The sequence below is a fragment of the Coregonus clupeaformis genome, chromosome 24 (assembly GCF_020615455.1).
Source record: "Coregonus clupeaformis isolate EN_2021a chromosome 24, ASM2061545v1, whole genome shotgun sequence".
Lineage (NCBI taxonomy): Eukaryota > Metazoa > Chordata > Actinopteri > Salmoniformes > Salmonidae > Coregonus > Coregonus clupeaformis.
In genome coordinates, this window is record NC_059215.1 from 45,822,723 (window position 1) to 45,836,568 (window position 13,846).

Below are 13,846 nucleotides of genomic sequence, written 5' to 3' on the forward strand. Positions count from 1 at the left end.
TGAAAAATCTTGACTCTACACACCATTGCACAATACTGAAACAAGATAGTCCTCTAAATGCCAAACACATGTCCAAGTTTAAGGTACTTTTCGCTGCTTCTTCAGAAAGCACCTTTCTGATTATCAAAAGTATGGTAATACCGATCAGAAATGTCTGGAGTAGGTCAAACAACCTGGCATGATACATAGTGTCTATATGGCAAAATCAACAACTGCTCAACATGACTCAAATGCCATACTGTAGACATTAAGATTTCATACAGTCAATGAGAGGTTTCTACCATGCTGTGTGTAGGATAACAACCCAAACTTAGCATGTCTAATGTCTAATATGTGGTACTACTGTATATCAGGGTAATGGAGAAAAAGTATAATGATCATGAGATTTAGAATGTTTAATTGAGGTCACACATGCAGTACATTTTAGAGCAAATAGTTCAACTTAAAACTCAATTAACTATATTATCACTTTCCATATCTTTACAATATACAGTACATTTTGCACTATTATTTATATTGGAAAAAGCAATGCTTGAATTACAGTATATTTTGCAGAGAAGTTAATTGGATGATAATTCAATTGATCCTAGAGGTTTAAAATGCATGCAAACATTGATTCTAAGGTAGGCCTACTGAATAGTTAGCAGTTTATGGGCTCAAGATCAGCATTAATCTCTAGGTGTTCCTTTACCCTTTTTACCACAATTATGAGTGTATGAAAATGATCTAAGATCATTCACCATGTATTCACACATAGCCTAGGCGTTGCAATGCAGAAAATTAAAATAAGTAAAATAAATAAAGTGATGCGGGCAGTTGGACCTCGAAGGCTAGAAGGTTCTTCTGCAGTAATATTATACTGCAGAAGAACCTACAGTATAATATTAGAGTCCTAATGTAAAACATAAAGAAGAAAACAAATGTATGAGTTCCTGATATTATAACTTTAGGAAGATTGAAGTTGTCTTCTATTGTACAATGTATTTGACATTCACTTCTCTAATTTCTCTCTAGTTAAACTATATAAGTATTTAACTAAAGGGCTCTCCTTGCTACAACATCTGAACATCAGTAAATAACTGAACAGATTAGGAGGAAATGGGTTTAGTGTACAGAAGTCTGACCATATGTACGTATGTGTGCATGTTTGTACTCATATATGTATCCTTGTGTGTGTGTGTGTCTGTGTGTCACACTCAGGTCCTGGTGTAGAGCACGGCAGCAGTCATAGTCGCTACCATGGCAACTGCATGAGGCACCCAGACGATCCACCCACTCTGAAATAGTGACATAAACAGAAACACTGACATCAGCACTGTCTGATAGCCTGCTTTAGCCCTTTAACAGCACCTGATTGGCCAAAGCTGTCATTGAATGCAGAGAGAGCAATGACGGTTAAAAGCACCATCTTCACATAGAGAAAGACGGGAAAAAAATCAGCCCATAGAAAGAGAGATTCTTTAGATATTAATGATCTAGGCAAGACAGGAATATGTCAGATGTTGCACTGTCTGATTAGAAATGTTAGATCTGTCATGGGGAGCCACCACTATTTCCCACAATATTTCTAAGGAATGAGACACTCTTGAATTTTGAGACAGATTTGAGATTGTTTCCATGCAGTGTGCTGAAAGAGATGAACAATGTGAGATGTAGGCCGGGTTGACCTTTGTACCACAATGTGCCAAAGCACCAATACAACAAAACCAGGATAAGGCTGATGAGTATGGCTTGGACATGCAGCAATAGGGAGGTCTAAAGGAGGGAAGGGATATCACAGTAACATAAATAGTTGGGAATGGGTGAAGTTGACCCCAGGAGAGAGGGTCAACTCATGAAATATATTGATATTGGTACATAAAATACACAACACAATATGTCTCTGACCATATTCTAACAGACTACAAGCGTGTCCAAGCGAGTCTAAATCTAGAAGCAACAGTCAAGGGTAGGGGTGGACTGAGATAAGAATTCAACCCTGGCATTTTAGCTGTGGGGAAGATAAATGGAACAAAAATGGCATGGATGGAACTACAGTGCCTTCAGAAAGTATTCACACCCCTTGACATATTGTTGTGATACAGCCTGAATTCAAAATTGATTAAATAGATTTTTTTTCTCTCACCCATCTACACACAATACCCCATAATGACAAAGTGAAAACAGGTTTTCAGAAATTTTTGCAAATGTATTGACATTTTAACACAGAAATATCACATTTACATACAGTACCAGTCAAAAGTTTAGACACACCTACTCATTTAAGGGGTTTTCTTTATTTTTACTATGTTCTACATTGTAGAATAATAGTGGAAACATTAAAACCATGAAATAACATATATGGAATCATGTAGTAACCAAAAAAGTGTTAAACAAATCAAAATATATTTTATATTCTTCAAAGTAGCCACCCTTTGTCTTGATGACAGCTTTGCACACTCTTGGCATTCTCTCAACCAGCTTCATGAGGAATGCTTTTTCAACTGTCTTGAAGGAGTTCCCACATATGCTGAGCACTTGTTGGCTGCTCTTCCTTCATTCTGCGGTCCAACTCATCCAAAACCATCTCAATTGGGTTGAGGTCGGGTGATTGTGGGTGCCAGGTCATCTGATGCAGCACTCCATCACTCTCCTTCTTGGTCAAATAGCCCTTACACAGCCTGGAGGTGTGTTTTGGGTCATTGTCCTGTTGAAAAACAAATGATAGTCCCACTAAGCCCAAACCAGATGGGATGGCGTATCGCTGCAGAATGCTGTGGGAGCCATGCTGGTTAAGTGTGCATTGAATTCTAAATAAATCACAGACAGTGTCACCAGCAAAACACCTCCACACCATCACACCTCCTCCTTCGTGCTTCACGGTGGGAACCATGCATGCGGAGATCATCCGTTCACCTACTCTGCGTCTCACAAAGACACGGCGGTTGGAACCAAAAATCTTGAATTTGGTCTCATCAGACCAAAGGACAGATTTCCACCGGTCTAATGTCCATTGCTCGTGTTTCTTGGCCCAAGCAAGAAGTCTCTTCTTCTTACTGGTGTCCTTTAAATCAAATCTTATCAAATCAAATTTTATTGGCCACATGCGCCGAATACAACAGGTGCAGACATTACAGTGAAATGCTTACTTACAGCCCTTAACCAACAGTGCATTTATTTTTAACAAAAAAGTAAAAATAAAAACAACAACAAAAAAAGTGTTTAGAAAAAAAGAGCAGAAGTAAAATAAAATAACAGTAGGGAGGCTATATATACAGGGGGGTACCGGTGCAGAGTCAATGTGCGGGGGCACCGGCTAGTTGAGGTAGTTGAAGTAATATGTACATGTGGGTAGAGTTAAAGTGACTATGCATAAATAATTAACAGAGTAGCAGCGGATGGGATGGGGGGGGGCAGTGCAAATAGTCCGGGTAGCCATGATTAGCTGTTCAGGAGTCTTATGGCTTGGGGGTAGAAGCTGTTGAGAAGTATTTTGGACCTAGACTTGGCACTCCGGTACCGCTTGCCGTGCGGTAGCAGAGAGAACAGTCTATGACTAGGGTGGCTGGAGTCTTTGACAATTTTGAGGGCCTTCCTCTGACACCGCCTGGTATAGAGGTCCTGGATGGCAGGAAGCTTGGCCCCAGTGATGTACTTGGCCGTACGCACTACCCTCTGTAGTGCCTTGCGGTCGGAGGCCAAGCAGTTGCCATACCAGGCGGTGATGCAACCAGTCAGGATGCTCTCGATGGTGCAGCTGTAGAATTTTTTGAGGATCTGAGGACCCATGCCAAATCTTTTCAGTCTCCTGAGGAGGAATAGGCTTTGTCGTGCCCTCTTCACGACTGTCTTGGTGTGTTTGGACCATGATAGTTCGTTGGTGATGTGGACACCAAGGAACTTGAAGCTCTCAAGCTGTTCCACTACAGCCCCGTCGATGAGAATGGGGGCGTACTCAGTCCTCTTTTTTTTCCTGTAGTCCACAATCATCTCCTTTGTCTTGGTCACGTTGAGGGAGAGGTTGTTATCCTGGCACCACACGGCCAGGTCTCTGACCTCCTCCCTATAGGCTGTCTCATCGTTGTCGGTGATCAGGCCTACCACCGTTGTGTCGTCGGCAAACTTAATGATGGTGTTGGAGTCGTGCCTGGCCATGCAGTCATGGGTGAACAGGGAGTACAGGAGGGGACTGAGCACGCACCCCTGAGGGGCCCCCGTGTTGAGGATCAGTGTGGCAGATGTGTTGTTACCTACCCTTACCACCTGGGGGCGGCCCGTCAGGAAGTCCAGGATCCAGTTGCAGAGGGAGGTGTTTAGTCCCAGGATCCTTAGCTTAGTGATGAGCTTAGAGGGCACTATGGTGTTGAATGCTGAGCTGTAGTCAATGAATAGCATTCTCACGTAGGTGTTCCTCTTGTCCAGGTGGGAAAGGGCAGTGAAGACACTTGCCAGTTGGTCAGCACATGCTCGGAGTACACGTCCTGGTAATCCGTCTGGCCCTGCGGCCTTGTGAATGTTGACCTGCTTAAAAGTCTTACTCACATCAGCTATGGAGAGCGTGATCACATAGTCATCCGGAACAGCTGGTGCTCTCATGCATGCTTCAGTGTTGCTTGCCTCGAAGCGAGCACAGAAGTGGTTTAGCTCGTCTGGAAGTATTGTGTCACTGGGCAGCTCGCGGCTGTGCTTCCCTTTGTAGTCTGTAATAGTTTTCAAGCCCTGCCACATCCGATGAGCATCAGAGCCAGTGTAGTACGATTCAATCATAGTCCTGTATTGACTCTTTTTCTGTTTGATGGTTCGTCGGAGGGCATAGCGGGATTTCTTATAAGCGTCCGGGTTAGAGTCCGCTCCTTGAAAGCGGCAGCTCTACCCTTTAGCTCAGTGCGGATGTTTCCTGTAATCCATGACTTCTGGTTGGGGTATGTACGTACGGTCACTGTGGGGACGACATCATCGATGCACTTATTGATGAAGCCAGTGACTGATGTGGTGTACTCCTCAATGCTATCTGAAGAATCCCGGAACATGTTCCAGTCTGTGCTAGCAAAACAGTCCTGTAGCTTAGCATCTGCGTCATCTGACCACTTTTTTATTAACCGAGTCACTGGTGCTTCCTGCTTTAGTTTTTGCTTATAAGCAGGAATCAGGAGGATAGAGTTATGGTCAGATTTGCCAAATGGAGGGCGAGGGAGAGCTTTGTATGCGTCTCTGTGTGTGGAGTAAAGGTGGTCTAGAGTTTTTTTTCCTCTGTTTGCACATTTAACATGCTGGTAGAAATTAGGTAGAACGGATTTAAGTTTCCCTGCATTAAAGTCCCCGGCCACTAGGAGCGCTGCATCTGGATGAGCGTTTTCCTGTTGATTTATGGCCTTATACAGCTCATTCAGTGCAATCTTAATGCCAGCATTGGTTTGTGGTGGTAAATAGACAGCTATGAAAAATATAGATGAAAACTCTCTCGGTAAATAGTGTGGTCTACAGCTTATCATAAGATACTCTACCTCAGGCGAGCAAAACCTCGAGACTTCCTTAGTATTTGATTTTGAGCACCAGCTGTTGTTTACAAATATACACAGACCGCCACCCCTTGTCTTACCGGAGTCAGCCGTTCTATCCTGCCGATGTAGCGTATAGCCCGCTAGCTGTATGTTATCCATGTCGTCGTTCAGCCACGACTCGGTGAAACATAAGATATTGCAGTTTTTAATGTCCCGTTGGTAGGATAACCGTAATCTTAGATCATCCAATTTGTTCTCCAATGATTGAAGATTGGCTAATAGGATTGATGGGAGCGGCAGTTTACTCGCTCGCCGTCGGATCCTTACAAGGCACCCCGACCTACGTCCACGATATCTCCGTCTCTTCCTCATGCGAATGACGGGGATTTGGGCCTTGTCGGGTGTCTGTAGGATATCCTTCGCGGCCGCCTCGTTGAAAAAAAAATCTTCGTCCAATACGAAGTGAGTAATCGCTGTCCTAATATCCAGAAGCTCTTTTTGGTTATAGTAGTGGTTTCTTTGCAGCAATTCAACCATGAAGGCCTGATTCACACAGTCTCCTCTGAACAGTTAATGTTGAGATGTGTCTGTTACTTGAACTCTGTGAAGCATTTATTTGGGCTGCAATCTGTGGTGCAGTTAACTCTAATGAACTTATCCTCTGCAGCAGAGGTAACTCTGGGTCTTCCTTTCCTGTGGCGGTTCTCGTGAGAGCCAGTTTCATCATCGCGCTTGATGGTTTTTGCGACTGTACTTGAAGAAACTTTCAAAGTTCTTGACATTTTCCAGATTGGCTGACCTTCATGTCTTAAGGTAATGATGGACTGTTGTTTCTCTCTGGTTATTTGTACTTGGTCTTTTACCAAATTGGGCTATCTCCTGTATACCACCCCTACCTTGTCACAACACAACTGACGGGCTCAAACGCATTAAGAAGGAAATAAATTCCACAAATTAACTTTTAACATGGCACACCTGTTAATTGAAATGCATTCCAGGTGACTACCTCATGAAGCTGGTTGAGAGAATGCCAAGAGTGTGCAAAGCTATCATCAAGGCAAAGGGTGGCTACTTTGAAGAATCTCAAATATAAAATATATTTGGATTTGTTTAACACTTTTTTTTAGTTACTACATGATTCCATATGTGTCATTTCAGAGTTTTGATATCTTCACTATTATTCTACAATGTAGAAAATAGGAAAAATAAAGAAAAACCCTTGAATGAGTAGGTGTGTCCAAAGTTTTGACTGGTACTGTAAGTATTCACACCCCTTTGCTATGACACTCCAAATTGATCTCAGGTGCATTCACTTTCCTTTGATCCTCCTTGAGATGCCGCTAGAACTTGATTGGAGTCCACCTGTGGCCAATTCAATTGTTTGGACATTAGAAAGAAACTATATAAGGTCCCACAGTTGAAGAGCACAGTGGTCTCCATCATTGGGAAATGGAAAAAATATGGAACTACCCAGACTCTGCTCCCCGTGTAGCTCAGTTGGTAGAGCATGGCGCTTGCAACACCAGGGTTGTGGGTTTGATTCCCAGGGGGGCCAGTATGAAAAAATAAAATGTATGCACTCACTAACTGTATGTCGCTCTGGAAAAGAGCGTCTGCTAAATGACTAAAATGTAAATGTAGAGCTGGCCATCCAACCAAATTCAGCAACCGGGCAAAAAGGACCTTGATCCGGGAGGTGACCAAGAACCAAATGACCACTCTGACAGAACTACAGAGTTCCTTGGCTGAGATGAGAGAACCTGCCAGAAGGACAACAGTATCTACAGCACTTCACCAATCTCATCTTTATGGGAGAGTGGCCAGACGGAAGCCACTCCTGAGAAAAAGGCACATGACAGCACGTCTGGAGTTTGCAAAAAGGCACGTGAAAGACTCTGAGATTATAAGGCAAAAGATTCTGTGGTCTGATGATTCTGTAGTCTGACAGAAATTGAACTCTTTGGCCTAAATGCAAAGCGCTATGTCGGTAGAAAATATTTGCAGTTGTATGCTACGAGACCTACAGTGCATTCGGAAAGTATTCAGACCCCTTGACCTTTTCCACATTGTGTTACGTTACAGCCTTATTCTAAAATGTATTAAATAATTTCCCCCCCTCATCATTCTACACACAATACCCCATAATGACAAAGCAAAAACAGGTTTTTATAAATTGAAAACTGAAATATCACATTTAGATAAATATTCAGACCATTTACTCAGTACTTTGTTAAAGCACCTTTGGCAGCGATTACAGCCTCGAGTCTTCTTAGGTATGACGCTACAAGCTTGGCACACGTGTATTTGGGGAGTTTCTCCCATTCTTCTCTGCAGATCCTCTCAAACGCTGTCAAGTTGGATGGGGAGTGTCGCTGCACAGCTATTTTCAGGTCTCTCCAGAGATGTTCAATTGGGTTCAAGTCCGGGCTCTGGTTGGGCCACTTAAGGACATTCAGAGACTTGTCCTGAAGCCACTTCTGCGTTGTCTAGGCTGTGTGCTTAGGGTCGTTGTCATGTTGGAAGGTGAACCTTCGCCCCAGTCTGAGGTCCTGAGCGCTCTGGAGCAGGATTTCAACAAGGATCTCTCTGTACTTTGCGCCGTTCATCTTTCCCTCTATCCTGACTAGTCTCCCAGTTCCTGCCGCAGAAAAACATCTCCACAGCATGATACTGCCACCACCATGCTTCACTGTAGGGATGGTGCCAGGTTTCCTCCAGACGTGACACTTGGCATTCAGGCCAAAGAGTTCAATCTTGGTTTCATCAGACCAGAGAATCTTGTTTCTCATGGTCTGAGAGTCCATTAGGTGCCTTTTGGCAAACTCCAAGCAGGCTGTCATGTTCATTTTACTGAGGAGTGGCTTCCGTCCACTCTACCATAAAGGCCTGATTGGTGGAGTGCTGCAGAGATGGTTGTCCTTCTGAAAGGTTCTCCCATCTCCACAGAGGAACTCTGGAGCTCTGTCAGAGTGACCATCGGGTTCTTGGTCACCTCCCTGACCAAGGCCCTTCTCCCCGATTGCTCAGTTTGGCCGGGCGGCCAGCTATAAGAAGAGTCTTGGTGTTTCCAAACTGCTTCCATTTAAGAATGATGGAGGCCACTGTGTTCTTGGGGACCTTCAATGCAGCTGACATTTTTTGGTACCCTTCCTCAGATCTGTGCCTCGACACAATCCGGTCTCGGAGCTCTAAGGACAATTCCTTCTACCTCATGGCTTGTTATTTGCTCTGACATGCACTGTCAACTGTGGGACCTTATATAGACAGGTGTGTGCCTTTCCAAATCATATCCAATCAATTGAATTTTCCACAGGTGGACTCCAATCAAGTTTTAGAAACATCTCAAGGATGATCAATAGAAACAGGATGCACCTGAGCTCAATTTCGAGTCTCATAGCAAAAAGTCTGAATACTTACGTAAATAAGGTATTTCTGTTATTTTTTTTATTTTTTTTTATACAATTGCAAACATTTCTAAAAACCTGTTTTCGCTTTGTCATTATGGGGTATTGTGTGTAGATTGATGAGGAAAAAAAATATTTAATCAATTTTAGAATAAGGCTGTAACGTAACAAAATGTGGAAAAAGTAAAGGGGTCTGAATACTTTCCGAATGCACTGTGTAGGACTATGCCCTTGCAACAGCCGGTGCTCATTCCGCACGTGCGTCACTCCTTATCTTAAAGCCATATCTTGGTTGTAAAATAGTTGCTATTGAGCTGAATATTAAAAATGTTCTGTACCAACAGAAAGCTGAGACCTTCCTCTCCTCTACAGTGACAAGGGGACAAAGCTTTCAAAGCTGTGTTTTCCCACAATTGCAGTTTGAAATGCTATACGATCAGAACGCATTTTTCTCTCAAGCTCATGGGGGGAGAGGAGAGAGGCTCGCTCATCACAGCAGTAGGCCTCAGCGAGAGCCTTCATTACAGGAATCATGAGGATAAAGCGCTTTACTGTTTGACCAAAACATGGCTTTAGCCGCCCCAAAATATAGGACGTTTTGAGTGAGGTGACAATGTAGAATGTGCTCTTTCTACATTTATAGGCAACCTTTTAGTTTTTTTATGATCCATGATCTTGGCGGTCTAACTGATGACAGAGTCGGAGTAGATCTCTTTGCTGATGCCCCGTTTGACTTTGAATGTATGTTTGCGTGACCTCAGCTCAGCCTATCAGAAAACCGGGCCAGCCCATCTTGGTAAGGTCCAGCCGTTGCCCACTGATCAGCCAAAGGCTCATTATAGATTAGTATAGATTAGTATGGCCATGTCACCTTTCTCATTGTTTTATTTTTATATGTGTGTGTCAATTTCGACCAGCCCACACAACAACAAAAAATGGGCCAGCCCATCTGGCATTTGCCAGATGGCCAATCCGCCCATGGTCAAGGGACAAGCAGGTGGGGAGAAGGGAGGGAGCAGGTGTGGTTTGATAAGAAATGCTCTGGTGAATCCTTCCTCTCACGATTCATGTTTGTGTCAGGTTATTTCGCAATGAAAAATATTCCAACCCTCTTGTGCTATGTGGAATGGAATTGAGTTTAGCTCTAGCAGGACTGCCATCATGTGTTCTGCTTTCCATGTCTCTAAGATTGTGTTGTCTTTGTGGGATATGCAGAACTCAGGCTAAAGGGAAGGGGTAGTCTACTACTGGTGCTGCTTGAACTCAATTTAATCTGAACTGAACATTTGAATTCAACTTCAACCCAACATTTACAAAACATAAATGTTGAAGACGATTCATGCAAAACCTCTCCCTCTCCTTACTGGCAGTACCGTATGGACAGTCTTGATAGTGGATAACTCACTTTGTTTCCTTTCTCCCGCTGCATCTTCAGGTCAGCTTTACACTCCCCAAGCTCATCAGTGATCGACTGCTTTTCCTGCTCAGTCGTCTCAAACTTCTCCTTCAGGTCTGACAGCTCGGTCTGTGTCTCCTCATACTGAGAACAGAGAGGTTATAAATATCACAGGCATTCATAAAACATTCAAAGAGCAAGCATAAGGCTTCTGTTTCAAATGGGATAAAACTGTGGTTGTGAAATTCCAGGCCATCTTCAAATACTTTGAACATACATCCTTCCTTCCCCCTTGCCATGAAGTGATCACTGAGCTAACACGGTCGGATCTGACCATTATGGGTTACATTATATCAGGGTATTGAACACATTTTCTGGAGGGCCACACTTAAAATGTATTATATTTCCTGTAAGTCAAAATTAGCAAAGAATAATCCTCTATCGCTTTTGCAATTTTCGATGGTCCCTGATTATCTAGCTTTCGTTTTCGATGACTATTTGCAAGCTGGACAGAGTGAAGAGAGTATAAAGGTAGGTCCATTATAATTTCTACACAGTTTCCATTTGGTTTTAGTCTTTTCAATGTTTTTCACAGACAAAAAAAGGTTAAAGAAAATATATAGTATATGTATTTTAGATTTTACTCAAACTACCCGCAGGCCAGATTCGGCCTTGAGTTTGACACGTGCATTATTTACTGTAGCTTTTATAGCCTATCCAGTCATGTCAAATCACAGACCGTGATTACTTCAAGGAAGGGAGGAAGACAGCGTGCACATCCTGTGCCCACCTCTCTCTGCAGGTCCTTGGTGCGGCCGTCTGACTGGTCCAGCTGGCTCTGAAGCTTGGTGTTGTCCTGCAGGTGCTGCTCCTGCAGGGCCCCCAACCTCTTCTCCATCTCCCCCTGATGGTGCTCCAGGGCCTTCAGGCTGCTGCTCAGCTCAGCACTCTGGGCAAGCGAGCTGGGAGAGAGAGGGGTAGAAAGAGAGATGAAGAAGAGAGATGGATAGAGAAGCAGAAAGATAGAGCGAGACAGAGGTCAGGAGCAGTGTTACTTTATATGAATGATATGTAGCCTGTTGTATTCTAATCGTGACCATTTTGATGTCAACTTTATTGGTCTGTCAATAAGTGTGTGTGTGTGAAAGAAAGTGTAAAAGTCAGAGTCAAAGATAATTAGGGATTTGACTAGAGTAAGGGATTAGAATAAGGGCAGTGTGAGAGCGTTTGGGACCATTTTGGAGTTGGGTTGTGTACCCTCAACTTAGTGTACTGTATGATGTTTCTGAACAGATGTTCTTGCAAGTTGTGTTGCAGATTACAGACTGACCTGGCCAAATCCTTCTCTAACACCATTTGCTTCTTCAGCATGGCCTCTTTCTCTGAGCACATGACTGCACTCTCATTCTGTAGGTTCCCCTTCTCCTTCTGGTAAGCCCTGAGCAGCTCCTCCTTTTCCACCCTGAGGGCAGCACACTCCTTCTGATGTTTATTTAGCACCTCTTGTTTCTCCAAGCGCAGGGACGACACCTCCCTCTGGAGGCTGGTGTACTCCCTCTGTATAGACTCCAGTTCAGCTGCTGTAGAAAACCATAGGGGACGCTCATACATGCCTCAACATGGCATCATATCACAGCCTGAGTGCCAGTCTGTTCTTGTTTTCGCCAACTCCTTGATACTTTCAGTAAAGCTATTTAGTCAGATTACTTTTCCGGGCTGATTAACTGCCCAAACTAAGTTGATGTGGACATACTTTCACATGAATGCAACTGTGAAGCAAAGTTGTGCTTCTTTTACAGTTTGTCAATATACAGTATGGGCTCTATTTTAACAAACCTAACGCAATGGTAAATCTAAGCGCAGGCGGTAATGCTATAGGTTCAGGGGTGTGTCAGAAATATTTTTTGCTATTTTAACTATCACAATTATCGGCGCACTTGCTGGCGTTAGCGCGAAAGGGCTGGGTTTGGATGAATAAACAAGTTGTGGGTTTGTCAAGGCTTGGCCCCTCACTGGCCAATCAGAACGTGCTCCATGGCAAAATATGTGGTTGCTTCAAGTTGTGTATTTATTGTCTTGGAATCAACTCCAATTCCAATGTTAGTCCATTATAGTTTGTTAAATGGCATACAGAAACAAAATAACAAAATGTAGACCTATCTTTGCTAAATAAAAAATGCTAACTTGAACCCATTTGTAGTCCACATTGTTCTAAGTAATTGCATGGCTTCAATAGCATTCACACTGATATACGGGCTAGGCCTACTTTAAATTGCATTATGGCTGAGCATGGACATGCCAAACATTGTCAATAAGCAAGATTACATTAATTATTGATAAGAGAACAAATAATTATAATCAAATCCCCCACCCCCCCTCCAAAAAAATAATAATAATATTGTTTTAAATAGGCTATGTCACACTTACAGGCACCATCATTTCTCCCAGTGGGCATATATAAATGTAAAACAACGCAGACTATGGATGGTTTTACGAACATCCAAACTTTTCACAGTAGCTGGATAAAGATCCAATATAAATAGAAAGGGAGAATGGCCAATCACCGTTATACTGCTACCAAATAGTCCTATGTTTTATGAAGGTCATCAGAACCGTCTTACAGATCAGATGGCATTCACACATCTCCAGAAGTTCCATTGCAAGCACGCCACGGACGTTGTCACCATAAAACCAGGAAGGTGAATCATTCTAATAAGTTTGGTTGTAATAAAATGTAACGAAAAACAAGCCGTTTTTTAAAAACAACAATAAATAAATGTAAAATGTAATGACATCATAAAATGGCCAGGATAAAAAAGACACACATTGCTGTTGAACCAGTCTTCGTTATAGTAGGCCTAAGGGAGGGCTTGGGTTCTGAACATACAGTGCATTCAGAAAGTATTCAGACCCCTTGACTTTTTCCACATTTTGTTATGTTACAGCCTTATTCTAAAATTGATTACATTGTTTTTTCCCCTCATCAATCTACTGTTTTTTTTTTTTTTTGCACATTTATAAAAAATACAAACGGAAATATACATCTACATAAGTATACAGACCCTTTACTCAGTACTTTGTTGAAGCACCTTTGGCAGCGATTACAGCCTCGAGTCTTCTTGGGTGTGACGCTACAAACTTGGCACACCTGTATTTGGGGAGTTTCTCCCATTCTTCTCTGCAGATCCTCTCAAGCTCTGTCAGGTTGGATGGGGAGCGTTGCTGCACAGCTATTTTCAGGTCTCTCCAGAGATGTTCAATTGGGTTCAAGTCTGGGTTCTGGCTGGGAAACTCAAGGACATTCAGAGACTTGTCCCGAAGCCACTCCTGTGTTGTCTTGGCTCTGTGCTTAGGGTTGTTGTCCTGTTGGAAGGTGAACCTTTGTCCCAGTCTGAGGTACTGAGCGCTCTGGAGTAGGTTTTCATCAAGGATCTCTCTGTACTTTGCTCCGTTCATATTTCCCTCGATCCTGACTAGTCTCCCAGTCCCTGCTGCAGAAAAACATCTCCACAGCATGATGCTGCCACCACCATGCTTCACCGTAGGGATGGTGCCAGGTTTCCTCC

General features: G+C 43.1%; 1 protein-coding gene across 1 annotated transcript in view; it reads right to left on the reverse strand.

Annotated features, from left to right (window-relative positions):
- Nucleotides 1-380: 380 nt before the first annotated feature.
- Nucleotides 381-13,846, reverse strand: part of LOC121538603 (sarcolemmal membrane-associated protein) — a 57,573-nt gene continuing 44,107 nt past the window's right edge. Inside the window, exons 7-10 of the mRNA XM_041846767.2 lie at nucleotides 11,611-11,860; nucleotides 11,071-11,242; nucleotides 10,290-10,424; nucleotides 381-1,277 (exon numbers count right to left, since the gene is read on the reverse strand). Of these exons, the coding sequence (XP_041702701.1) occupies nucleotides 1,197-1,277; nucleotides 10,290-10,424; nucleotides 11,071-11,242; nucleotides 11,611-11,860 (638 nt within the window). The 3' untranslated portion in view covers nucleotides 381-1,196. The remainder of the gene's footprint in view (nucleotides 1,278-10,289; nucleotides 10,425-11,070; nucleotides 11,243-11,610; nucleotides 11,861-13,846) is intronic.